The sequence below is a fragment of the Microtus oregoni genome, unplaced genomic scaffold, assembly GCF_018167655.1.
Source record: "Microtus oregoni isolate MIOR12 unplaced genomic scaffold, Mior012 000045F_ref0000178, whole genome shotgun sequence".
Lineage (NCBI taxonomy): Eukaryota > Metazoa > Chordata > Mammalia > Rodentia > Cricetidae > Microtus > Microtus oregoni.
This window is the reverse complement of record NW_024543219.1, coordinates 17,766,072-17,793,241: the sequence shown is the minus strand read 5'-3', so window position 1 is coordinate 17,793,241 and position 27,170 is coordinate 17,766,072. Positions and strand designations below refer to the sequence as shown.

General features: G+C 44.3%; 1 protein-coding gene across 30 annotated transcripts in view; it reads right to left on the bottom strand.

Annotated features, from left to right (window-relative positions):
• Kcnma1 (potassium calcium-activated channel subfamily M alpha 1) overlaps positions 1–27,170 on the bottom strand; it is a 729,767-nt gene that overhangs the window by 94,887 nt on the left and 607,710 nt on the right. For all 30 annotated transcript variants that reach the window (XM_041633822.1, XM_041633823.1, XM_041633826.1 and 27 more), the window contains one exon: positions 9,407–9,500. In XM_041633822.1, coding sequence (XP_041489756.1) covers positions 9,407–9,500 — 94 coding nt within the window. The remainder of the gene's footprint in view (positions 1–9,406; positions 9,501–27,170) is intronic.

The window sequence follows — 27,170 nt, the reverse complement described above, 5'->3', positions numbered from 1 at the left end:
GGGTCAGGGATTCTACAAATGTTCTTCTGGAAGACAGCCTGTGTTTATGCCATTAAGCATACCAGCCAACACTGTGGTCCAGGTAGATCAGGAGGAACCAGGCAGGTTGCTACACATGTGAAAGGAGGTTCATGGGAAGCCTCTCTGAGCAAGGCATTCCAGCATCTTCAGCTTGCAGGATAATGATCACGGGTACTTGTAAAGACCTTCAATAAATTCAATAAGCTCCGATACCTAGTGAAGCTGATGACCAACACTAAATACTAGCCCCTTTCATGGAATGAAATTTCCAACCTACACAGCAATTCACAACTCTTCTAGAAAGCTCTTTAATTAATACAAGGCACATTTGTCACTTAAGACGTGCCAGAGCCTTTGTCTTATTTTAAAGGGACAGAAAGTGGAAGTGAGCTGCAGCTGCAAGCTCACTGCTGTGCACAGGTGTGCCATTTGTATGTTAAGATCTTCACCCTCAGTACCCCAGAATATGACCAGATTTTGAGTTATGCTATTTATAAAAGTAAGAAAGATCACTGGGATGGGTCATCACTTGATTTTTTTTTTAATATACCAAGAGTGAAATTTTAGACTCAGACATCGACAGAACAAAAGCCACAATAAAGTATTGGAGAAGGAGAGAGATCAGCAGATTGTGAAGAGAGGCTAAATCAGTTCCTTCTCCAGGAACTCAAAAAGAAGCAATCCTTGTGAAGGCTTGACCTTGAACTTTTAGCCACTAGAACTTTGAGAAAGAAACTTTCTGCCCCTAATTACTCGACTCTACTTGAGTAGTAATGTTTATTGAACTTTAACCTGCATTGGGGTACATTACAAATGACAGCCTAACCCTAGAGAGAAGAGGAAGTTTGTTCACTAGTGAGTCCGCTCAATTGACCTAAAAGTGTAGTTTCACCAATGGTGTTTAGGGATTGATACCAATAAAGGCGGGAAACCTCCTATTTCCTCAGAGGCAATTCACACAGTGGGTAAGGAGCCTAAGCACAGAGGCAAAAGTGCATGTCTTCAAATCCTGGCCTGCCTCATACTTGCCAAGTTGTACCCTGCTTCAGCTTTTCAATCAGTAAAACGGGGAGTGTTAGATATCATTATTATGCAATAGATTCAACCTTGGGCATACACAAGCAAAGCCACGTCACACATGTAGCGAACAACTCAGCAGATGGGCTGAAACAAGTGTTTACTGCTACCATCCCCGCTGTTCTTTACTGCTGGCGAAGACTCTAGTCCTGCTTTGGTGCATCTGATATGACCAAAAGGAAGAAGGCAGAGTGGAAAAGCCAACGAGAAAGATATAGGACTACTTCTGTTGGCTATCCTACTCCATGACAGAGTTCCCATAAATTGAAACCTTACAAATGTTACCATGCTAAAATTTCCCCCCACATTTTGTCACGTGCCCATCAAACTAACACTCATGGGCATTTTCTGTTACCAACAACCTATGTGCATGGCGGGGGGGGGGGGGGGGGGGCGGCAGCAGCATAGCTTCAGTGGCACTGTGAGAAAGAGGGAAACAAGGCTTTGAAAGAGGAGGTCTGACTGACCGGAAGCCAGTCCTGCTGGGCTCCCCTCTTCCCCCCCTGCAGGAGGCAGCTGTGTCTTATTTCTGCTCCCCTGCAGCCCAAGCCACAATGCCCTAAGCTGTAACGAGAGGGCAAACAACATCAAGGGTATGTATGAAGTGCACAGCTTGCATGAATACTCAGTAGAAAATTACCCCTGTGAGCCCTTGTCAAGACAATGTGCTAAGGAGTGGCTCAAAAATCAATTAAGGCTTGTGTGAGTCTTTGTCATGTGCCAGAGATCTGAAGGCTGGTTTAGGAATGCCCACTATTTATAACACAGCAGCCCCAGTGAGCTAGGCTTTGTTTTGTTTTGTTTTTTTCCTTTTTTTCTCTTTGCTCCTTGCCTCTCAATTCCTACCTCTGATGTCCACAACTAGAAATTAAGTATGCCTGACTTCAAGAGGAGAATAAAAGATCTTTGTTTGGAGGGTGTGCAGAGCAAGGAATGCCACTTGCCATCAATTAATCTCAGGAAGTGAACTAAATGCCCTGCCGCAGCAGAGACACAAAAAGCTTGCCTTGAAGACAAGAGCCTGAAGCTAAATCGCAAATCCCTTTCCAAGCAAACCTGCTGTGAGAAAGTCGAATTATATTATAAAGAGTAGAGTTCCCCTTACAGCTGAATATAGCAAATCCCAGTTTACTGTGTGGCTTCGAGTTCAACACTGGGCTTCAGAAACTTACATTAAAACACAAGAAGCCCAACAATGTCCAGAAAGAAGGAAGCGGCTAGGTGGCTTCAGAAACTTACATTAAAACACAAGAAGCCCAACAATGTCCAGAAAGAAGGAAGCGGCTAGGTGGCTTCAGAAACTTACATTAAAACACAAGAAGCCCAACAACGTCCAGAAAGAAGGAAGCGGCTAGGTGGCTTCAGAAACTTACATTAAAACACAAGAAGCCCAACAACGTCCAGAAAGAAGGAAGCGGCTAGGTGGCTTCAGAAACTTACATTAAAACACAAGAAGCCCAACAATGTCCAGAAAGAAGGAAGCGGCTAGGTGGCTTCAGAAACTTACATTAAAACACAAGAAGCCCAACAATGTCCAGAAAGAAGGAAGCGGCTAGGTGGCTTCAGAATTTCACCCTTCTCCCCACTTCAACGTTTCATCACAGGTAAGGCCTTTTCCATCATCACGACCATCCCCCACAGACAGAGGCTGACCCCATCCTGCAGCGGGCTCCCAGCAATGGGCAGCAGCGGGGTGAAATGTGAGTACAACCCCTCACAAGGAACATCTGTGCTATCAGATGTTGTGCCGAGTGTTTCTTAGACTTCATCTTTCGGCTAACATAGTTCATCCTTGGTTTCAGTGACTTCTGTGACTCTTTTCCTATAGAAGTATGAGTTGTTCCTTGGGAGACAAGAATCTGTGTGTCTGTCTCATTCATTAAATGGTAAGCGTTGGGAAGACTTGGATCTTGCATTTTCTCCCCCGTGCATTTTTCAGAGACCAGTATGACAGCGAATGCTCAATAAGCAACCAGGATTATAGTAAGAACCAGTCAAAGAGCTCTTGTCTCTGAACATCACTAGACCTATTATGCAGTCCAGAATGTATACCCAGCAGGAGCCCATTTCTTTTGTTCTCTTTTGATGACTTTTTCTGGTCTTTTCTAATATTTTTCACAAATAGTGTATTTGAGTTAAGACAGGCTATATGCCATTAAGAAGGGCATCATGGTGGGAAGGAAGACTATAAAGTATGTCTTTAAGCAATCAAGGCTGCCTGGAGTTTGCCTGGAGCCAGCTGCCCTAAGTACTCAGCAGGGAGGAACCAGGTGTGACGTCCTTAGTGGTCCAGACAGATGTTATTAATGAAGGAACTATTCAGGCTCTGCTGTAAAACATGAATACTTCTGAAAGGTGGGGCCCATCGCTTCAAGTTTCTCTTCTTGCATTGGTTCTAGTAAGAAGATGGTTCTGGGCAGATACGTCCCACTCCTGAGTGCCTTTTGGCTCCTGGTAAGTAATATTTTCTATTCTGTTGTGAAGATACTGAACTTTACGGCCTGGTACCTGCCAGAATCCTTCTACTCTGCGTCTACCCTCTTGACAGCCAGCATTGCCTCTGAGATGTGGCCTTCTAGGACTCAGCCACTGCTCTCTTCCAGACAGCCAACCATGGAGCCACCTAAACAAAACTTTCACACCATGCTCCAGCCACCCTGTGTAAACATGGGACCCTCTCAGCTTTCCTGGTTCTAACTGTATCAGTGTTTCCCATCTCCCCCTAACACAGTATCACTTATTAGGTGTCCTCCTCAGTGCAAAACAGAGGTTACTGCTGTTATGCTGAAGAAATGTCTCAGGGAGTGGACATGGTCCTTGGTTCTATATGAGGCCTCTGAAGTGAAAGGACAATGCCCTCCAGCTGAGCACTAACTTGTCCTGCTTCCTGTGTCAAGTCCCTCCAAACCCTGGAATTATGACACCCATGATGTTTTCATTCTCTGGTCCCATGGGGGACTGTCACAAGCTGTTAGCTTGTGCGTTAGGAGATGGATTTACTTAGCTAACCTGTCTCCTGCCTTCCTTCTTTCTCTGCCCAGTGGAAAAGCTGTGAGAGTGGCATTCTGTCTGCAACCCTGAGTGGGCTTCAGGCCAACTTTCCATTTCCTATTATTAGAATCTGTCTCACTGGCAGGGTCTGGTATGAGAAGTCCGAACAAAAGGTCCCCATGAAAGGTATGAGTCAAAAGAGAGGAGATACGACTTAACAAGCAGATGTTCATTTCACCTACTGATCAGCCAGTGCCCAAGAGAACAGTCTGCTCCCTCAAATCCTATTCCCTTCCTTCTCAGGAAACTGGGGGCTAATGCTTCCGGGTCTCACGACGTGAAGTGTTCTTCTAAGAGCTCAATGTCTCTGTTTGGGGCATCATTAATTATCTGTGCTAGCCTGGGCAAGAGATATCTCTGTATTAATTGTCTGCCTGACACATCCCACAGAAATCTTCATTTCATTTTTATGCTTCTCTGCCTTGCTCAGATTGCAAAACTGATGTCAGAAATACCACGTGACCTAAACTGAGACCTTGGTACTCAGAAAACCATGACAGAGGCTGAGGTTGGGTGGGCTCCCTCCTACACATCTCCACATTTACAAGTGCAGAAAGGTCCTGATGGGGGACTCCATGGCCACCCTCATGCCATTAACAATGATCCTTCCACACCCAACTTAGGGTACCAGTGCCTCCAAAACCTGCAAGAGTTTCCTGATGCTTACAACAGGCAAGATCCTCTGTGACTGGGAAGCTAGAATAGATACACATTTTCAACTCCAGTGATGTTACTCCACGGACCCTTCAGTGTCATCATAATATGCCATGTACAATGGTCTAAGGGCAACAACTCTTTCCTCCATTTTTCTAAGATGTGAGACTTCCCCAGATGTGATGGACTTCACCTCTCTATGCCCAAGCTTCTTCATTTGTCATATGGGGAACATACACTTGCTAAGAGAGCTCCAGTTATCAATGAGTTTACATGCACAACACTCTGGAAATAATGCTCAGGCAACCATGAGCCAGAGGTGGTAGCGACATCAGTAGAGACTCTCCTATAACGATGGCAAATGGGACCTCCTTCACAAATCAGCCACAGCCGCTCAGAAGGACAGCAGCATTTCCATGTTCACAGGCGCTATAAACCCTTACTCGACTGTGCAGTGTGGGCTTCCCTGTCTCACTTTGAAGACTGGATTCCCCTCTACCACACCATACTTGAGATCTCTCAACGACTTCCCACAACATGTGCAACACAGTAAGCCCTCAGGGAACATCTGTGCAATGAGAGTTAATCTGTTTTGTGAACCGGCACCTGAGGCACGCACAGCCATCTGGGATTCCATTTCAGAACACGTGTGAGAGCCCAGGTACAGATTGTCATCATCTGAGAAAGCACTTGAGAAAACAAACCCTCCAATATGGCTGTGGACAAACTCAGGGTGATTCGCTTTGAGATTCCTGGGCAGGGAGCACAGGGAGGTTAGATTCACGTCAGTTCGCTTTAACCGCTCATCACACGGCGGGCAGCAGATTGGAACTTGCTTTCCTAACTTTCTAGACAGCTTTCATCAAATTCTTGCCCTGTGGGGACTTACGGCTGAGGAGAGACATAGTTACACGCCAAAGCAGAGATCCACTGGGGAGGGAGAACTAGGCAGCAGGTGTGGTGTCTGCGTAGAGACTGGGAGACGTTCTTCCACTAACTCCAGATTAAGAAACCAGCAAAGAAGGGAGAGAGAGAGAGAGAGAGAGAGAGAGAGAGAGAGAGAGAGAGAGACAGAGACAGAGACAGAGACTCAGGGACACCGTGACTCTCTTCTCAGTGGGTACAGTGTCAAAGATTGTCTGTCAATGCATATCCAGCCTCAGTGCCAGGGCTGGCGATGGGGCTGCCTCTGCCAGGCTGACTAAAGTATCTACTACCTCCAAATCCAGACACACAAACACACAACAAAAACAAGGCTGTTCAGGTAATGATCACACAGAGAATGAAGTGGCACTGAGTCGTCAGGGTGAGCCTGACACCAGAACAAATGGGAGATGGGGCCATTAGTGCAGAGTCCCCACATTTCCTGCTGGCACATGATTTGGAGGACGTCCTCACTCAGGGGCCTGTTTTATTTGTCGAAGCGCAGGGTGGTAAATTACAGACCATCACAGGCCATTCTGGGCTCTGAGTTTCTCGTATCACCACCCATAGGCCACTAAAACCTGCCCATACTCACAATGATTGATTCTGCTCAAAAGTGAGGCACGGAACTCCAGAAAGTCCACTTCAACTAAGTCATTAGCTTCTTTATGGATCTGGGGTGGGGGAGGGTTCATGAGGAATGGGACCGGCGAGTCCCATCTTCTGAAGAGTAAAAAGGGGGTGTTTGAGGAGATAGGAGGAAGCAGGAAGGAGCTGGGTGTGCAGCAGCAACAGGGATCTGGAAAGCACAGGAACCAGGGGCCTCACTGACAGTGCAAAGGCCAAGTAGGAGGCCCCGTGGCTGGGTCCTTTATCGCTAGACTGGATGTGAAGGAAAATGGAGAACCCAGCAGAGGCCCTGTCCCTGCTTCTCTGAAATTAGCTGGAGAATGTCACCTGGGAGAAAAAAGACAAAGAGGAGTGTCCTGACTTGCATGGCTCTCCCAGGGAAGCTCTGATGGAGGCCATTGCACAGGTGAGATAAGGCATCCGATGATGGTGACTTTGGAGGGATGGGCAGTCCATAGGCACCGACAGAAGAAGCCTGGGTTTTGTAGCTTGGCAAGTTTTGGCTCGCCACCTGACCCCCATTTAGCTATTCTGATGTACTACGAAGAAGACAGCTCTGGCCTGGGATGGCTGTCTCCCTCAGCCCCTCTCAGGCAGGCAATGAAAGCAAGATCCACTTTGAAAATTCTCCCCCATCATGCAAACTGACATGGGCATGCTTTTCAAAAACCCACAGCCAATCTGTTGATCATTACTTATTTACAAAGGCCTTCGGGCAAAAAGTCCTGTAAAAACCATACTTGATATGGTATACACTAGCTTTCTCTGCTTATGGAAAAAAGTCCCCCCAAGGCTACTTCAAACCATCACTTTCTATTGCACATAAAATGTAGCACGTAACACTAAAGTATTTAATATATATGCTATAATATATCTACAGGAAAGGCATTTGTGTAGAAGTATGTTACCCTGGATTTGGTAATTTGATGTTTTGCTGAAGGCTACGACTTAAAAAAGCCTCCACCTCTTACAGGAGACCTGTCATTTGGTACCCAAGAGCCAACAGAATAAAGAAGTACCCTTAAGCAGCAAAACTTTGACACAGCTTTGAAGCATATGAAAACAGTGTAACTCCTCAGAATTATTATTGCTCAAGATCAAAGCGACGAGTCATACTTTACATAGCAAACAGGGACAGGGAATTGGGCTCCCAAGGTTTCACATTTTTCAGATTCCTCTTTATTTATTTATTTGCTTCTCTAAATTTAGGCAAAAGAAAGCACTTGGGCTTTTCTCTCCTTTAAATGGAGAAAACTATTAGCATTAGATAAGCCGATTACCTAAAGGTGAGTAAATAGGACTTGAATGCTAGGCTGACAACTGGCGTCATAAAACCCAGTGGCTTGGCAGCTGGTGCGTTTTATTCCTTCTCGTAGTAAACTGTAAACATGCGTGTAAATCAGCAGAGTCCCAGCAAGGCTGCACAGAGGAGGCTTAGGACACTGAAGGAAGCCTTTCACGGAGCAGAGAGGGGCACACATGACAAGAGAGAGAGAAAGGGCCAGGTGGATCTGCCACTGGGAATCCACGTCCCCATCCCTGAAAGACAAGTCCCAATCTATGACTCAGATAGGTGGACAGAGGTGAGGCAGGCACACGGTGGAGAAGTGCATGTCAGGAAACTAAAGGAGAGGGGTCCTTGGCAATGGAAGAGGAAAGCAATGTCAGAAAGGCAGGGATTTCCAGAAGGTGAGCAGTACAGTTCTGAAATCTCAGTCCCTTTCCTCCCCCTCTCTGTAGAACACATGCGAATGCGCGCGCGCGCACACACACACACACACACACACACACACACACACACACACCCCAGAGCACAACTTCATTCCTCAGGCACTATCCACCTTTTCTTTTGAGACAAGGTCTCTCACTTAGAGTTCTCTGGCTTACAACTAACCAAGTAGTCCAGTGTGGCTGGCCAGCAAGCCTCAAGAAACCACCTGTCTCTTTCTCTCCAGTTTTAGTATTACCCATGAGCCTCTGCACCTGGCTCCCCCCCAGAACCCGTGGACCATGGGTCTCAAACTCAGGTCTTAAGTTTGTAGAGCAAAGCCTTTACCCTTCGAACTATCTCCAGGACCTGAAATCATTCCTTCTCATGAAAGTGTGGGAGAGTTAAGAGGTTTGAGGAAATAGATGATGGGACTGGGGAACAATCAAAGAGACAAAGGTGACATGAGAATTTGCCCAAACAGGAACTTGTAGAGTTGTATTGAGACTCTGTTTTAATTTGTTAATTATTAGATGATGTCATAGTTTAGAAATGCTCAAAGAGAAAGGAAAAGAGAGATAGACTGAGAGAGAAAGGAAGGAAGGAAGGAAGGAAGGAAGGAAGGAAAAGGAAGGTGAGGGAAAGAAAAAAAGGAGGGAGAAAGGAAGGAAGTATGGAAGAAGGAAGGAAAGAAGGAAGGAAGGAAGGAAGGAAGGAAAAAAAGGAAGGTTGGTAGCACAACCAGTTCCATAATTAATATTGCTTTTAACCTGAGCAGAACTGGATTACTTTTGAACTTTGCATTGGCAAGCCCATGGATTATTAAACTTTTTTTTTCTCAGTCAAAATCAATTAACAGAAATTTGATTTTCATCGACAGGATAAAAGGAAGGTAATCTTCAGGTTCATTTTTGATTGTGATGATACATCTCACATATGGCCTTAAGTACAGAAACCAGTCCTCAGAGGGACTCCAGCAGAAAGAGTCTTGCCGCAGGCAAACTAACCACAGAGTTCCTCTGATTGGTTCCCGGTGTCATTAGTGCCACTGCTGTTTAGTAACTACACACAGACAGGACATGGTGACAGCTAAGACTTTAAAGCCTATGTATTTTTCAAACAGCTTTTCAAACTGTTTTTCGTGACAGAATTTTTTCAGCTCTATCATTAACTGCTGTCAAGCTGACAGAATAAATACTCCAGCCTTTACGAAGCCATCTAACGATCTCTCTCCCCTCCCCCATGGAGCTGACTGAGGAGGAAGGTCTGGGCCTGGGCTTGGGCAGGTGGAGAGGCCAGAGATGGAGCTGGGGAGGTGACCATGCTGGGGGATCTGCTTACCTCATCAGCTTCGGGGAGGAGTTGGGTGAGTTCCTCATACCCCCATTACGTTGCTTTTTTTTGGGTGACAGCGTTGGCGGCTGCTCATCTTCAACTGCAAATACAGGCAGCTTGTGAGATTATGAACAGTTTGAGGGGAGACTGCGAAACACAGGCAAGATATCAAAGGACACACATTCAAGGCTCAGTCACTCACTAGAGAGTCAGGGCTGCCTTTAGAGGCCCAGTAACAAAGACGGAATGCGTTAGTCAGAGAGGCCGGCTGAGAGGAGGGTGAAGCAATACTGCCTTATGCACCAACCCTTGAACATGCACTGTAAAGAGACTAGAACAACCTATAAATGCCCTGGTGTAAGAAAGAATGAGAAGTAGTGATTTTATCTACATATAAAAATACATATCATTATTTTTAGGAGTTAATTTTGGTTAGGAATTAATACTTTGCTTGGTTGAATAATCAAACGAATTTTCTTGTAACCAAAATCAGAAATAGAGTTGTATTTGAGGTAGCGGATTAACAGTCAGCCTGATGCTTCTACAAATGAACCAACATAACTGGTTCCCAACCCTTGCACCCACAGCAAGAGCCTTGAAGAGAGGCAGGGATTCCAGGCCTTAGCTGCCCATGTTTCACTGGCAGGGTTCCCAGGGCTGGGAACCCTAGTGCATGTGGGCTCAAGAGTCACCAGCCCAGCTCAGCTCTCTTCCTTGCAGCGGCCAGCAGGGAGCGTACTTGGGGCTGGAGAAGAGCACTGGAATGAAGAAGGCTGTCACTGAAGGATGACACCCACAGAGGAGGCAGTGGCGGGTGGGGGATGGAGAGCGGCAGAGAGGGCCTGGAAACCATAAGCTTGCTTTCCAAATGTCTGAACCACACAGATCACTAAGCAATGTGAAGCTTTACTGACAGACAACACAGCACACTGCACTCTGCTGCTTTTGCCCAGAGACACCCACTAAGAAGCAGTGGAGACGAGTTAGCCTGCACCATGCTTGCTTTCTAAGAGCGCGGCTGGGTAATACTTGCCCAGCCTGTCACCCAAAGACATGTGCAACAAAACTCTAGCCCTGCTCTCCCACCCTCACACAGTCCAGGCTAACACTGCCATGTCGAGATGGGAATAGAGGATCCTCGGAGTTTCAGAGTTGATTGTCATATGACTAGGAGGAAACAGCCCCGAAACTCAGAATGCATGGAAGTTACCTTAAAGCTAAGAAGAGAAATATTAGTAGTGACAACATCAAAAGAAGCTTGGTATATGTTAATATGTATGAGGCTTGGGGGGGGGGCAGCAAGCTCAGCTGCTTGCTATTGTCCAGATGACCAATAACAGGGCATGCTCTCTAGAGCGCCTCTCTGAAAACCCTAAAGAAACATGGGCAGTGAGGACACACAGCACCAAAGGGGTTTCACCTCCAGATTTGCTTCAGAATGTCACACTTCTTCGCCTCTGCCCTACTGTCGGTTTGGGGTTACCTCATTCTGACTGACCCAAGGCAAGGGGAAATGATGTGACTGGATGAGAGGAATACCAGATGGAATCAAGGCCAGAAAGGACCTGCAAAGGCTTACAACCCATTCCTCCTGCCACCTGCTCCCTCCTCCACCCCCACCTCCCACCCTAGGCTCCACTCAGGCTGAGACCCTATCAGTCACCTAGTGCTCCAGGCTGGGGCTATGTGGCTGGGAGGATATCACGTCTTATCAGAAATGAGTATCCACAGCAAATCACACTGAGACTAAGCAGCACTTAAAAGATTAAAGAAATAAATACAAGCCACATAAATGGTATTGAAAAAAAAATCACTTAGAGTTGATATGCATCTCTCAGCCAGCAAACAGGCACTCTATGTTTGACCTGAATTCATCTTCCTTTCAGAGGACAGGGGACAGGCATCCAAAGCAATTCAAAGCAGGCTAAAGTATGAGTGTGTGTACTTGCTCACACACATGCCTAAATAGACTTTTACGTTTCCCCACCTTAGGCTGGAGAAGGAAGCCTTGCATTGATTCTTTGCATAATCCAAGGTCACCTTTTAATATGGGCCACTGTTAAACTGCAACAGGGGAGACCCGGATAGTTGTTAACACACTACTTAAATGAGTGTGTTATTTTTGAGAGCATCAGTATGTTTATTGGGGGCATAAATTCTTCTTCTTCTTTCATAAGCTTACAGAGCAATGCCCCAAAAGGTCTTTCGTCTATCCTAGTCAAACACCAGCATTCCTCAAGACAACCACACGTTACCGTGGCTGTGGCCAATTATGGAAAGAGTCTCTCTTAGTTACTTTCATTGGCTTTTCTGCTGAATTCTTTACTGAACTTTTCCTTCCCCATTAGCTCTGGGCTTCTAAGAAAATACCCTCTTGGATTAAGCATCCCTTTTCCGTTTACCTAGCCTCGGCTGTTTGCTGCCACGGCTCTTCAGATGGGAGATCTGTAAGTTAATATGTGTTAGCCAGCTCCGGGGAGACACCTTACTGCGGAAGGAGTGTGATGCCTGCTTCTATGCAAGGCAACTATTTATTTTCATTGCAACTCTGAGAGATCATCCATCATAATCATAGTGCATTTAAGCTGGGATTTGTTCACTTCAATGGAACCATGTTCAAAGCTTTATTTGGAGCCTGGAAATCTGGTCCCTGAAGAGCTGGGATGGAAAATGTCCTCAGCTTAAACATATGAATGCTGTGTAATGGGTAACATTACACATGGCTTAGGTCTCAGAAGCGGAACATGGATAAATTCTCCTTACTAAGTAGGACATAAAACATATTTAATTATTATCCTTCCTATGGGTTCCACCACTTTCTGTATATTTAAAAAAAAAAAAAGCAGATCTAGAAAACCTTCTACCTGAGCTCTAAGATATGATTCTTGTTTCATGGCTTCTATGACTACAAGGGAGAAATAAAAATGGGATTAAAGGAGAGACTGAAATTTACTCACTTTCATGAAAGACAAACATGTTGAAGTAGCAAACCACTGCCTCGCAAGCAGGCATACCCACGGGCTTGCATTGAACCTGCTTTCTGGCTAATTGCAATATACCTTCCTAGCATTTTCTCTGGCCTCTGCGTGGAGTGAGCTGCATGAAGACATGCTCCTTTAAAGAAGCCTGAGTTACCAGCTTCTTCAAAATACAAACAAGTTCGGGAATCTAATGTGGAATTTTTATAGGAGGCAAACTCTCTCCAGTCTCCGAGTCCTCATAAAATTCAAGGGCTTGTTTTTGCACATCCCTAAGTATAACACTTAATGTTCTGTTGTAACTTCCCAGTGCTCTCTTGTATAATAGGCCCTGAATCTAACAGTTTTACAGTTTGGGGAGAAGAGTCAGCGTTAGAAAAATGTCAGGCTGGTCTAATGAGGCTTCAGATCCCCTGGTTTGTGCTGGAGTTTAATTTAAACTTACAATGATGTTTTAACATGTTTGCGTTTTCTTGACTAAAGAGGATTCATTATTTCAGTGACATAACCTCCAGACAATGCTCTGGGAATTGATTTAAGATGTGGCGGTAATTCCAACAGCCTTAACGCAGAGCTGAGCATCTGTAACAACATTTCATTCCACTTTCCATCAGCATTCTGTTTTTAAGCAAGAGCAAAGCAACATCTTCCAGAAACACTGGCCAGGGGCCTGGCCTTACTTCAAAATGATCACATATTTTACTAGATTAAAAAAAAAAAAGAAAAGAAAGAAATCCCTGCCTTTGTGTTACTCTCTAAGCTGCAAATATTATGATGGGGTTCACTGATGCCTCTTGTAAGGGTCCTTGAAATGGGCGTGACTGTGATTTTCAGGTTGCCTGAGCAGTCTGATACTGTGTGGGATGAATCCAACAGTCTCCTCCAGCCTAGGGCATTTCCCTCTACCCTGTTTTCTTCATAAGATTTAGGAGGGGGTGGAGGATGAAGCTCTTAGATTTGAAGGTGGGTTTGTTGGCTGGGGTTAAAAAATAGCTCAAAGCAAACAAACTCAGAAAAGTAATAAAAGGCAACAACTCATAAACATGAGTCAAACAGCTATCTCCATTACGTTATTAATCACCACATCTGGAGTAACCCACATCTGCACACACTTAGCAGATCATTAGTAATGTCATATTCACACTGGAGTCACTCAGAATAAATGGCATGCTTGAACACAAAGGGATCACGCTGAAGGGGCTTCCCACTGAAGTCAGGGCGCAAGCGGCTAGCGGGAGAGTGGCGTCGTTTTACTGATTATCCATTTTTTTTATGGCTTTTCTGTTTCAAATTTTGTGGCCCAAACAAGTTAATGCATGCTGAAAGCAACGGTAGTCCTCTCTCTTCTTCAACTGAGCTTAGCATGTTACAGAGAAAGGCTGAGGGGCACCAGGCAATTATTACACATTGGGACAAAGCCCAGCACTCTGTCACCTGGCTTAGGCACATGTTGAGAATTGGGAGTTGGATTCTTGTGCACAAACGGGTCTTTGTGATAACGTGCTCTAGCATCAGCCTTGACTGCCAAGGAATAAGGAGAGAAGAAAACTGAAATTAATCCCTAGTGAAATTGGTCATTACAAAAGTTACCAACTGGTTTTAATACTAAATACAACTATGCTTTTGTGTTAGAATGGAAGTTTCTCCCTCATGGCTGAAGAGGAGGGTCTTTTCTTTCTTTTTCCCTCCATTGACTTCCAGAAATACTTGGTGGAGGAGGGACATCTGAAAATTCAGAAAACAATTGCTTCTTTGAGTAGAAATCTCCAGACATATAAAGAATTCCTCTTCTCACCCACAACACACATGGGTGCACACACAGCAGGATCAGGCCTACTAGCTACTAGCTGGAGAGAGTCCTGTTCAACGCTCTTTATCCTTTCTGTTCAAATCTTTATCCTTCATTGCTATACTGCTGCTTCTCTTCCCAGACTGTCAGCCTGATTGGCCATCTTGGTTTTGACATGACTGCTTACCTTGATCTAAACCTCAATGCTACTCCTCAGACGCTTCTCAGAAAGAGTAATGCTGGGGGTTCAGGGTATAGCTCAAAGGTAGACTGCTTGCTCAGCATGTGTGATTATGTCCTGGGTTCTATCTCAGGCACCATCTCCTCAGCAGAAATAACAAATACAAAGAGTCTGTGATGTGTCATATTTCTCTGTGATATCAGTGGAACACAGGTACTTTCTAGAGGGGTCATGTTTGCTATCTAACTGCTGTCTTCCTAACACTGAGGATAAACACTGAAAACATGATTGCTGGGGTAGAGGGCAACACAAGTATGGCTCCTAGCATCTCCTTCAAAACAAACCACGGAATCTCCAGTAACACCATCATTCTGCAGTGAGATGCCCCATGGATAGGAACTCCTTGGCTGATGGAACTCCCTGAAATATAACTGTCTGTTCTCTAACAAAAAGTCTGGATGAATTAACTAACATTAAGGGTCTTATAATGAAGAACCAAGAGGAAAATGGATCCTAAATGACAGAAGGCTGCTTCACCCTGGAAGCCTCTTAGGTCCGGCAACTGGGTGTGGGAGTTTCCTAAAGAGATGAGAGAAAAGCAAAGATAATAAATCCCAGAGAGATAAGCCATAGTATCATGACTGTCCTAACTAGCACTTGATTGTTGATACAGAATGAAGCCTGTAGCTAGGAATTGCCATAAGCCTATAAAAGGGACAGAGCAATAAGCCTAAGACACACACACCAAGAAGGGCAGTGGGACAGCTCAATATCAGAGTATAGGGAACTTAGGAACGTCTTCCTTAGAATGAGAATGCCTGGCTTGCCAATCAGAGGCTGTATCATCAAGAACTTGTGACAGGACCCCCACTAAAATCAATCTAAGAAAGTAGTTGTGAAAGATCATGCAAAATATTAATATACAAACAATGGAAAGATGAAGGATGTCTCAAACATACAAAACTCTCTAAAATTGAACAGCCACGTCTTCCTGTATATTATCCAGCTGGGCAATCTCACAACCTGTAGTTGAAAAAATAGGAAGCAGATTTATTTGGAAAACTCGGAGGGTGTACGTTATTAAAAAAATCTGTCATTATATAAAATGAAAATAGGAGGCTGCCCTGCACTAATGGGCACAGGGAACACCCGCCCAATGGAGAGCTGGGAGGGCACAGAAGGGAGGGTTTGTTGGTGCTTTTTCATTTCTGGCTTTTGTGGTGCTAATAGAAGAATGGAAAGGGAGACTTTAAGGAACAATAGGTTACGCAGAAGTTAATCACAGGGTATATTTCTGGCTCTATTTAGTGCCTAGGAAACCTAAATTGTGTAAGTTTGAGTCCATCAATATAGAATAATAAAGGAATTCAGCTCCTACAAGGGGGAAAAATATTATATGAATATGTTAACAGAATCTACGTGACCTTCACTGTAATCTCCTTATATAAATAGGAACAAAGGCTCCCCTAGAATTGAACTGGAAAGACTGTATACACCTAGGGTACTCACATGCCTCATCCCCACCTCTCAAACAATCCCTGGGTCTTGTTTGCATCCCAGCAGGAGAACCGCGTTCCTCAAAGAGCCTTACATCTAGAATCTCAGCTCATGTGTCTTCCCTGAACTCTGACCCTGCTGTAATTATTTTCCTATCACTCTGCCCTGCTCAGCATTCAGTAGAAAATTCCTTTCAGAGACCTGGTTGCCTTTAGCCCTTTTATTTCTTTCTTATTTTCTTGGAACAGACTCTCTCTGTTGCCTCAGGTACAAGAAGCCTCAGGTGAAGATCACTGGGGATTAGCTTCTCAGCGGTGAGACCCAGACAGGAACAATGAAGTTGGAGGACAAAGCATACAATGGAAACGAGAAAAGGAAGAACATCCCTGAGCAATTCTGGTGGAGCCTGGAAAGACGACAGGAGCAAAAGGACCACTTTCAGTTCGAGTTAAACAGAGGCCTTTAGGTCAAAGGTGGATTCAAGTCTTTCTTGTAGCCCTAGTGTGTGATGTTCGTGTTTGGGGGGTCACTCAGAGTGCAGATGAAGACTGCTCAGCTCCTGGCACCAACCTGGACACCTTCTTACCTCTCTCATGTTGAGAGTCGACAAACAGTGGCCTATCGTGTATTTTCGTACAGCCCACAATTGTCAAATGATTGGGGAGAATACTATAAGGATAATGTCTCCTAAAATATTAAAAAAGATGTTAGCTAGCCATAGGAGGGCATGTGGCTTGTAATCTCAGCTCTTGAAAGGCTGAGGCAGAAAGATCAAGGGCTTGAGGCCAGCCTGGGCCCTACAAAGAGTCTCAAGAACAAAACAAAACAAAATTCAAATTTTAGTAACTCTAAATGAAATTGCATGTGACCAGGGCCACCATCATTGTTTACCTTTTGCCCATAGCTCCTTTTCCTCTCTAACAGTGTTGAGTAACTTCATAATTCATTAGAGGCCATGTGGCCTATAAAGCTTGAGCTATTAACTGACTGACCCTTGGCAGAAAGGCTGTGTTGATCTCTGGAGCAGTCCCCTCTGCACATCTGTCCAGCTTCCCGTCCTCCCAAGGAACACTGTCCTTCCCCACCTGCTCAAGCAAGCAAACAATACAGTAAGGATCAGGGTTCATTTGAAGCACACAGTTGGAGACTTGGGGACAAATAGAGGTCATTTAATGACACTAGTGTCCCTATGACCCAACTTGCTGTGGGCCCTGCTGATTTCCTCTTATTTGGAGGACTTGAGTCAGGTGAGTTCCCCTTTTCCAATCAAGCTAACTTAGATTCTTCCACCGGCTACTCTGAAAGTCAAGGCGAAAGCCCGTCTACTGTGAGTAATACCTTGAAGCTGTCAGTGTATGCTGCTGGTCCACCCTGTGAGAGCCCATACAAGACAAGAGATTAACCATTAGTTAATATACAGCTTCAACCTTTCCCCGGCTAGCTCAGAGCGATCTCCAGATGATTATTTCAACCGTCAGCTGCCGCACAGATTTAAACTCCTGCACAGTAGCTCCTGGATTCATCTGCCCCTTGTCAAACTGGCATAGTGTTACTTGGAGGATACAGGGTGTGGCAGTTTCACTGCGAATCCAGAATGATCCAGACGGCTGCTGTCTCTTTGTTAACAGGAAGCCAAACTGATGAGTTTGTAATGTGTTTCTTATCCAAGGTAGTTTCAGAGGAGAAAATGAGCCCCATCAGATTGGCAAGCATTTCATAGAGGCCAGATTATGGGCTTCCATCAGAGCATCTCCATTATTTTCTTGAAGAAACAGACAACCCAGCATCCATCCCATTAAAATCATTTCATGCCAATGAATTATGTATTTACGAATTTATAATTATCCTTGGTTCTCTCCTTCCTGCCACAGCCTTAATAAAATCATCAGCTGGAGCCTACAGAGAAATGGTGCTTAATATATGAGCATCCTTATTTATTTATTTTAAGGTTAGTGCTGGTATTTTTGAGCCATGTGGGGGATTACAATCCTCAGCTCACACAGTTAACAAAGACACAATGAAATGGAATGGAAGGTACCCGGAAGCAACTTTCTTCCAACATGGCTTATTATCGTGTAGGTTTTATTTTACCATGAATCCTACCAGGGCTCGCTCATATTATCATGAGCAAAATGCCCATTAAGATGCCAGGCACCGTTCTTAGCATGCTGAAAGGGCTCACATGGATGGCTAAAGCTCTTAGCTTTCTTCCAGCCATTTTTGTTCTCCTTCCTGTTGGATTCCATGGCTAAACACTGGCATTAAACCGTTGTTTACTGGATCATACTTTAAGAAGAGGAGATTTTCTTCACCATGGATTTTGCTACATTTTTGATAATTTAAAGATATTACATGGTACTACTGACTCTTGAGATTTCAGATGTGCTCTGAAATCAGCGTCCTCCACAGCCCATCCTTGCCCATTTCTCAAGGGCATTCAAGGTGCTGTTTCTACCACCCCAACTGAATGGCACTGGGCAGACTTAACCAGTGAATTTTTTCTTTGGATCACTTCACGCTGTGTGCATGAGATTGCTAAGGACAGCACTGGCAACACAAGCTTCCTCCTGGATTTACAAATTGTCAGATATCCAAAGGAGTAGAGAAAGGATCATGCTGCCTGGAAGCCTGAGACTTGCCACCTGCCCAGGGTGAGAAACAAAAAAGAAAGATGGGGTCAGGCCTCTCGCAGATGTCATCACAGGCCCACATCAAACTCTCCTGGTAACCGCTACACCAGTTTACACTGTGGGTTGTGAGTTCCTATTAGCTTGTGTATTTTGACTAGTATCTCACCTTCTTTCCGTTTTTCCCCTCCCCTAAACAGCTTCATATTAACATGACTGGCAGAAGATGTCAATCATACTTTTATTTCTGTTTTCACTTTGCTGTTCTTATTTTTCAAATTAGTATTTGCCTCACTGGTTCTGCCTTCTGAAGATGAGCCGAGAATCCAACTGTGTCTACATGAAGTTGTTTCCTAAACCATATATTATACAAATAAGTATCATTAATATTACCACTATCAGCTCATCCACAAATACCCTATCTGCCCCTGAGTCCACTGTGTCAAGAACCCCCTTAGAATCCTAATATGTATTCCAGATGGTTACACGATATTGCTCTGAAACTCAGAGAAAAGGAAAATGCATGGATTTTTATGCAATTCAGGTGCCCAATGAAGAATGTCCTGACAGAACCCTTTAGAAATATGCTGTTTTTAACCTTGGGAGGCATGGAACAGTTGGGATCGTGATTTTACACTAAACACAACATTTAGTATGTCTTTTAAAGACATAGTCACCTTCTAAAGACACTCCTGAATAATCAGCTCATAATCTATTTTCTACTGTAGTTTATGATCAGGATACATCCTGTGCAGCATTTGTAAAATGCAAGCACACCGTGAGGACAAGGTGTAGGGTGCAGACTCGAAGGGCTTCAGGGGTGTTCTAGTGCCATCTTCTTTGGATTCAAGACTACACTAAAATCAAAGCCAGAACCAGAGCTGGATCTGTCCACTGTAATTCGGATCACTGGCCACCAGAAACCCACCCATCAGAAGAGCATGAGGATAGGGGATCTTGGAGTTCAGTCACTTGCCTGAGTGACAGCTCTGACCCTCATAGTGTATATGTGATTGTGTGTGTGTGTATGTATGTGTGTGTGTGTGCATGTATATATGTTGAGGCCAGGAGTCAACGCCAGATATCTTTCTCCATCTCCCTCATCTTAGTGTTTGAGACAGTGTCTCTCACAGATCCTGGGGTTTGATGGTATGGCTAGACTAAGCTGGCCAGCAAGCTCCAGGGACTCTCATGTTTTTGCCACTCCAGTGCTGGGATTCCGGGTACACATTGCCACACCCGGCTCCTAATGTAGGTGGGAGGGACTGAATTTAGTCCTCAAGCTTGCACGGCAAGTACTCTACTGACTGAGCCATCTCCACAGTCCCCAGAGCCTCTCTGGACTTCTGTTCTTAGAGAAGTTACTCAAGATTATAAAACCTATTGCTGCCAACTCGAGAGATCAGATATTCTGGAACAGCATACATAAGTCACAAGGAGACAGACAGCTATGAGATACAAATATTCTGCATGGTCCCACCTGACTAATATAGGAATTTTGTAGAGAGACAATTGTTCAGGCAGAACCTAACCCGTGAAACTAAGGATTTTTAACTACATTTTAAAATCCTACAGGAGGTCAGGTGTCCATCCTAGGAAAGTCTCTTTCTCAGGGAGCAAGGTTTCTGCAGCTGGACTAGTCCCCACTGCAGGATACAGCGGCCAGCCCTGGTGCAGGGCAGGTAGTCCGCATGGGCATTTCTTGAAGTGCAACATCCCCAAGACGGCATTCTTAAGGCATGATCTGTCTCAAAATATCAGCTGGTGCTGCGTGGCAAGTAGGGAATAAGCTATGAGCAAGGACCTGAAGCTACCCTACTGGGTCCAGACCTACGCATCTGGAGGCTTACGAAACTCTAACTGGTTCTCTGATGCAATGCATATGGACTAAGAACCTAGGTCCTACGGATATCCTGAGAATGGATGGGAAGTGAAAGAGTACATTGACTAGCTCCCTTGATGAGCTCTTACTAAACTTTCTCTGTGAGCTTTCTTGGCTTGAGTGATAGCTTGGAAGTCTGTTACAGGATTCTCTACATTGCAAGTCTACTGTCTTTCAACGGCGGGACAATCTTTTCAATAGGCTTCAAACAAGCTTACACTCTTTCTGCCTCCCACCCCCACCCCCAGCAATGGGTCCTTTGTCCAAGTGGGAGAATGAGGTGGGCGTTCGGTACCACCCCCAGCCTTTGCTTTGTATTCAACCATCACCTTTGAACCACGTTTGCACGACTCTACTGAGCTGCTCAGGCCAAAGAATTCGGTTTGCCAAGTGTCATCAAGCAGAGTCAGCCTGAAAAGCTCTAAGTGGGTTCAAGTGGAGGAGGCTGTGACACTGAAAGTCCGACAGAAACAGAGAGAAGCCCACAGTCCCTCTAATCACAGGGATTGTGCTGCCTGACAGGGAGGGGCAGCAGATTCCAGGAGGGACGTCATGGGAGGTGTCGCAGGGCAGGCAAATTATGGGCTGGGGAAGTGATGACTCCTTCCTACCCTATCTCCCAGGCCTACTCTGCCTTCAAGGGATAGGCTACATGCACCCTTTCCAGGAAATAGTCCTAGATGAGGTAGTCCCTCTCTCTTTCTTTAAGACTTTCTTGGCCCTTCTCTTATTAGACCCGTCATCTCCTTATTTAGTCCCATTATCAATTTGTTTCCTGTTGTAACATGTCCTGCTCCCCAACTAGACTCTGCAGTTCCTCTAATGTCACTCACATGTCTGAATCTTTCACAAGCCTGAATCCCTGGTGGGGTCTGCTAGGAAAGTGATCCTAGTGCCTAGAGCTGGCATGGCAGAGTGAAATGAACAGTTTGGTGGTCAGGAGGCCTGGCTTCTTCTTCCAAGGCCTAGACCTCATGTGTAGCATCGGCAAGACACTTCTCCTCCTAGGGGATTGCAATTTATTAAATGTAAGACCTTCCCAGATGTGTTTAGTGATGATTTGAGCAGAATGCTGTCTCTTCTTATGTGGGAAATATCACTGGAGCCAGCTGTGGACTAAAGGCCACATAACTAGTCAGCCACAAACAACTCTCCAACACTTCCTACCAGACTCCACCGAGAAGGTTACTGAAGAGGGAAATAAAGACTGTTGTGCCAAGGAAAATCTGATTTGCCTTGGTAATTAAAGAGCCCTGGCTTTTAAGGAAAGGAACCAGGGAACTTTGTAGAATACCAATGCTTGAGTCTCATGCCTGTCTATTGAACCAAAACATTAGGAACACTGGGCTGACGATCTAGTTCAAGGGTAGAATAGCTATCTAGCAAGCACAAGTTCCTAGGTTCAATCCCAAGCACTGCCTGAATAAATAAATGAAGTAACAAAATAATGATGAAAACAAACAAAAGCTCAGGTTATTGTTTTTTTCTTGAACTTTTCTTTAAAAAAAAATCTTTAAAATGAACCACAAGCTTAGCAGGAGAAACAAAACAGTTTTATCCAAAAAATTTTATACATGAGTTATATAATAGCAATAAAACATGTATGATGGCATCACAACAGAGCTCAATAAGAACCCCAGACAGCAAGTGCTACAGATTGGGATACTCGGGGAAAAGAAAGGAAGTTTGGAGACAAGGATGGAATGGGAGGAAGTACCAGCCTTATCCTGTGTGACTCAGAATTGAGGAGACACAGTCCCCTGAGGGTCCACACAGTTTCACGGAATAAGTGTGCAGAGTGGCAACAATGTGTGGGGAGACCGAGCTAGGCAGAGGCTAGTAAAGCAATGGGATGGAACATACTAATGTAAGGACTCTAAGAAAATCAGTGTGAGCAGAGCAACCAGAGTAACTGGGCACACCACTCCCGAGACACAAATACACTACCCCAAATACAGACTTACACAATATCTGGGCAACTCAGATCATCTTAAAGCTTCCTTTCCTTGATCCTAACTGCTCAAACCGAAAGTGAGTGAAACGTAAGTACACTGGAAAAAATCTATAGACACCTATCTGGCTTAGCCCACTTTCCTTTGAGCTGCTTCGAAATTCCAAGGGTCTGAGATGAGACAGACCCAAATGCACGTGGCTGCAATACAGAGTTCCAAGGGTTGAAGATAAGACATACACAAGTGCATGCGGCTGGGAGGCAGAGTCCCAAGCGTCCAAGAGAAGACAGACCCAAATGTATGTGGCCAGAATGCCGAGGTCTAGTCCACAAAGGACATTTCATTTTATCTGGATGAGAAAAACTGACAAGATAAAGATATCGGACCCCCTTGGAGAAGGATCTTTGAGTTACAGGAACCTGACTCCCTACAGAGTGGTCAAGTTAACCTTGACTCTGAGCTGGTTTAAGTTGATCCTGTCATCAGGGCAGACATCTGGAAGGTAGGTTAGCAGGGACCAGCGTTTACTGAAAACCAATGGCAACTGTTTCTTCAAAACTCATTGGCAACAAAACCAGTTCTTCAAAGTAGAATAGTAGAATCATGGACAGGCAACTGCTTCCCCAGCCTTCTGCTGTGTGGATTGGTCTGATCAATAACACTTTGTGAGGCTCTTTGTCAAAACCACATGGGCAAGTCGAACAAGACCATAGAGCACATGCTAGCATCCCTGGCCCTCAAGCCTGGAAGTTTAAAAAACTCAAAACAGAAATTTCCTAATTGACATTCCAAATGAACGATTTAAAATTATTCATTTACAAAATAAGCAAAGTATATGTCTGCCAGGTTGCTAACAGGTAGAATAATGGAGAAAATAGGTAAGTTAGTTGTTCTAGGAAACATTTTAAATGTTCCCTTTCTACAGTCTCAATAAATCCTACCTCCTAAAAGGTCATTTTTTATGCACAAGTTGTAGGGTTTTGTTTTTGGTTTGGGGGGGCTGTTTGTTTGTCTTTTAAAGATGTAGCAATGGTTTGAAGAATACATTCGAAAATTAGATACATCTGTGAATAAAAGAATTAAAATGTTGCTTTAGGTCTTCTTTCAAAAAATACTTATTATTTATTTTATTAGTCATATTTGATTCTTTGACAAAGTCTAGGTTGAAAAACTAATCAAGTTTCCTATAAATTTTACTAAAATCGAAAACAAGACATTAAAATAAACCCTTTTTCTGTTTGTCAGGATTTAGTTCTTGCTCCAGAGAGAAAAACAACATCCAATGGTGAACAGGGATTCTAAACTGGTAATTCCTGGAGAATGAGTATCAAGTTAGAGTTATTTTTAATAGAATATCAGTCTAGTACATTGACTAAATTTATAAACACCGCCCCCCCACACACACACGGTCTGATGTGGACTGTGGGGATTAATCTGTATAAATCAATGGATTAAACCTACAGTCCTTCCACAGAACAACAGTGAGATGTGGAGGTCAGACAATCTGAGGGGGAATCTTGCTTTGGTGTCTTTATCTTTTAAACAATAGTGAATGTTTATTTAACTGGAACTCTCTCCAAGGGAGCATCACATCTGGCAAATTGGATTTAAAAGAAATATTGTAAGTTGAGATATGTTTTCTTAATGGAGGTATATCTCTTGCAAAGCGTTTCAGATACTCATCTTAGAGACATAAAGGAGAGAATCAAAAGAAAGAAAAGGCAGGAAGTGAATGAAGCAGGAGAATAAACACTTTGATGCCATCTGGGCGAGGGTTCCATTCGTAGGAAGGCAGCGCCACCTTCTGCTCACACTGCACTACAAGCGCCTCTGGTTTGCGGCCATCGATCTCACAATCTAAGCACAAATGTACAGCTGTGCAGCTGTGTTTCTTCACTGCTGTTATATGGTAAGAATTTTACTGCCCGTTGGCAGATTTCTAACACACTGGTTGAAGTTTAATAATCTTCTATTATCTGAAGTATGGGTTATATAAAAATCCCAGCATGCTAATTGTTGACAAACAAATTCTAACATCCAAAGAACTGTAAGTCACCCAGTAAATACCCAAATACATCAACAGAAAGAGTTCCTTTTCGTTCTAACAGTGTTATTAATACAACATGATCTCTTAACACGAGACCCATGCTCACGCATTTCAATGAATGAAGGAATCAGGGACAAGGCATTTCCCTTATTAATCAAGACCCTCTCCGTTATTTATAATTGGGAAAGAAGGAACATCCCCCACCCCCATTAGAGAACAGGTGCCTCGACCACAATGCCATTTAGAAAATTTGTTCATATAGCAAAGCCGGAGTTATAAATGCCGAAGATTACATCTATAAGATGTTATATTATTTTACATGGCAATAAGGAAGTTGTGAAGAATATATGTCACTGATACTATGGGCAAAGAAACACTACCTGTCATTTTTCAGGGGAAAAAAAGATCACACAGGCGAGATAGCAAAGGAACACAATAAAGAGAAGAACCAGGAATGTGATAGTGTGTCTGATTATATCTGCAAAAGAAACTGTGAAATAAATTAACACCCAAGTACCCATGAGATGCAAAGGGTAGCTCCACTGCCAGCGATCTATGCATCAGGGAAGGCTGGTGTTCTGTAATAAGAGAACTAAAGCGCAGGCTGTGAATCTGGTGGTGAGAACTAATGGCCACACTACTTAGGACTCTGATTAGATCTCTGACAGGGCGGTGAGGTGGAACAAGAATAACAAAAGAGTCTAATGGACCCAAGAATGCAAGGGGATTTGTATTTTCACTTGGAAAAATAAACCCCAAATGGGATCAAAGGGCCCCAGGAAATGAAAAATGACAATTCCTATGTCATCCTGATCTGATCTGCAGCCAAGCTATCACGTGATAATGGTGTGGGCTTTAGGGGAGGGAACAGGGAAGGAGGGAATGCTGAGTGAAAAGTACTCTAATTTTAAATGTTATTGAGATTTAATCTCTAACAACAACAAAATCGCTCAGGCAACAGCCATAAGGGTGTTTCTAAGAACACGAGAACAACTGTGTGAGATCTCCTCACATTTGGTTCTTCTAGCCATCTGAGTCAGGCACGCAGGTACTGAGCATGCAGCCACTTCCACCAGCGACACAGGGAATTTGGCCAGGAAGATCATAAACCCAGACAAAGGGCGGCATTGTCTACCACGTGCCCTAGAGATACAGGGTTTTCAGGCGAGTTCTCGGCCGAGGAGGAAGACCTGGGGGATTCTGGTGGGATCCTGAGCTCTCAAGATTGAAGCTGTGAGCTGACTCTGCTTGGCCAGCATGTTGAGTCAGTGAGGTAGACTCTTGGCAACAGGTTGGGGCCTGGGTGATTCCAGGTGCAAGCCCTTCCTTAGTAGAAAGTGGATAAGTTCAAATCCACAAGAAATAATAGGTAGACACAAACACTATGTTTTGGTTAGAAAACTAAAGTCTGGATTCAGAGGACCTCAGAGTGACAGCAACAAGGAAGCAGTAAAATCTTGCCTTTCCAATATACAATTCTTTCAACAAAGATGCAGGTAATCCAAAGACAGCGGCATCGCCAGGTCAAGCAGAATCCAAATACCACGTGACTGCCAGCAGAGGGAATCATAGAATGCATCTCCTTCTCAGAAAGCTGAAATCAGTTCTAGAATGATCTAAGAGTTTTCCAGCAGTCTAAGGAACTACTCAGGACAATACAAGGAAACACGAGCAAACACATGTTCAATAAACCATGAAACACGTTCTGGAGAGTTTCCATGTCAGCTGCAACATGTCTGTGGAATCCCTGCTATGTTCTTTGCTACTGCACGTATGCAGTATGCCCAGATTTCAAGGACCATGTGTTGGTGCTATTTGCTTCTTTAAAAACTCTTCATGGAAGCTACCCTGCATGGTCATCTGGAAGGTTACAGGCTTCCAGAGAAGCCTTCAGTGATTCTGACTTTTAGGTTTGGACATAGTCAGCCAAGTTGGCTTCCCGGAGTTTGCACTACCTAAAACCTGAACTGTAAATGCAGAATCTGCAAATGTTCCCCTGAACAAGTTAGAAGGTGAACATTTGTTTTTTAGGGGCCAAATCTCTCTGTTAGCACGCCTCTGTCCGGCTGTGAACCCCAAATGTAGCTAGGGACATTAGGCAAACGAATGCGTGTGACGAGCTTCACTTAGGAAAGCGGGCTGAGGGCCAGATGCGGCCTGTGAGCCTCAGTTTCCTGGCAGGGGAGATTTCACTACCTTGATGAGGCCAGGGGAAGAACAAGGCATGGGAAATGTCACAGCAAGGTGAAAGTCAGAAGGGCTGCTCTCAGGCTATCTAGAGGAGACCTATGAGAAAACTACTATGAGACCAAGCTGTGACGGAGTCTCAACGCCATCTTCTGAGGGAAAGCTAGAGATCATCCTAACACGACAGGTTAGGTTAATGGTTATCAAGAAAGCCGTCAAAAGATCTTTCAGCTGGGTGTGGTGACTCAGACCTATAACCCCCAGCACCCCAAAGGCCAAGGTAGCACGAAAGGGGGGTCCTAAGAGTACAAGTCTGAGCTACATAGTGAGTTTTAGGACCTGAAACTAAAAGTTTATCTTCTCTGTCTTTAAACTGAGATGACAGTAATGATGAGTTTACACTTTAAAATAATATAACTAAGGGATAAGGATTTAGCTCGTGGCTAGAACACCTGTCCAGCATAATTTAGTCATTGGGTTCAATTCAGTGCTCAGCAAATATAGCAAATTAAAAAACACTATACTATATTATACTATGCCCAGTATAGTATAGTACTGGGGAGGAGACTACTTGGAAGAAAATAGTGTTAGATCAAGCAAATACGGTTGAATCCCTCAAGTTGTTAGCTG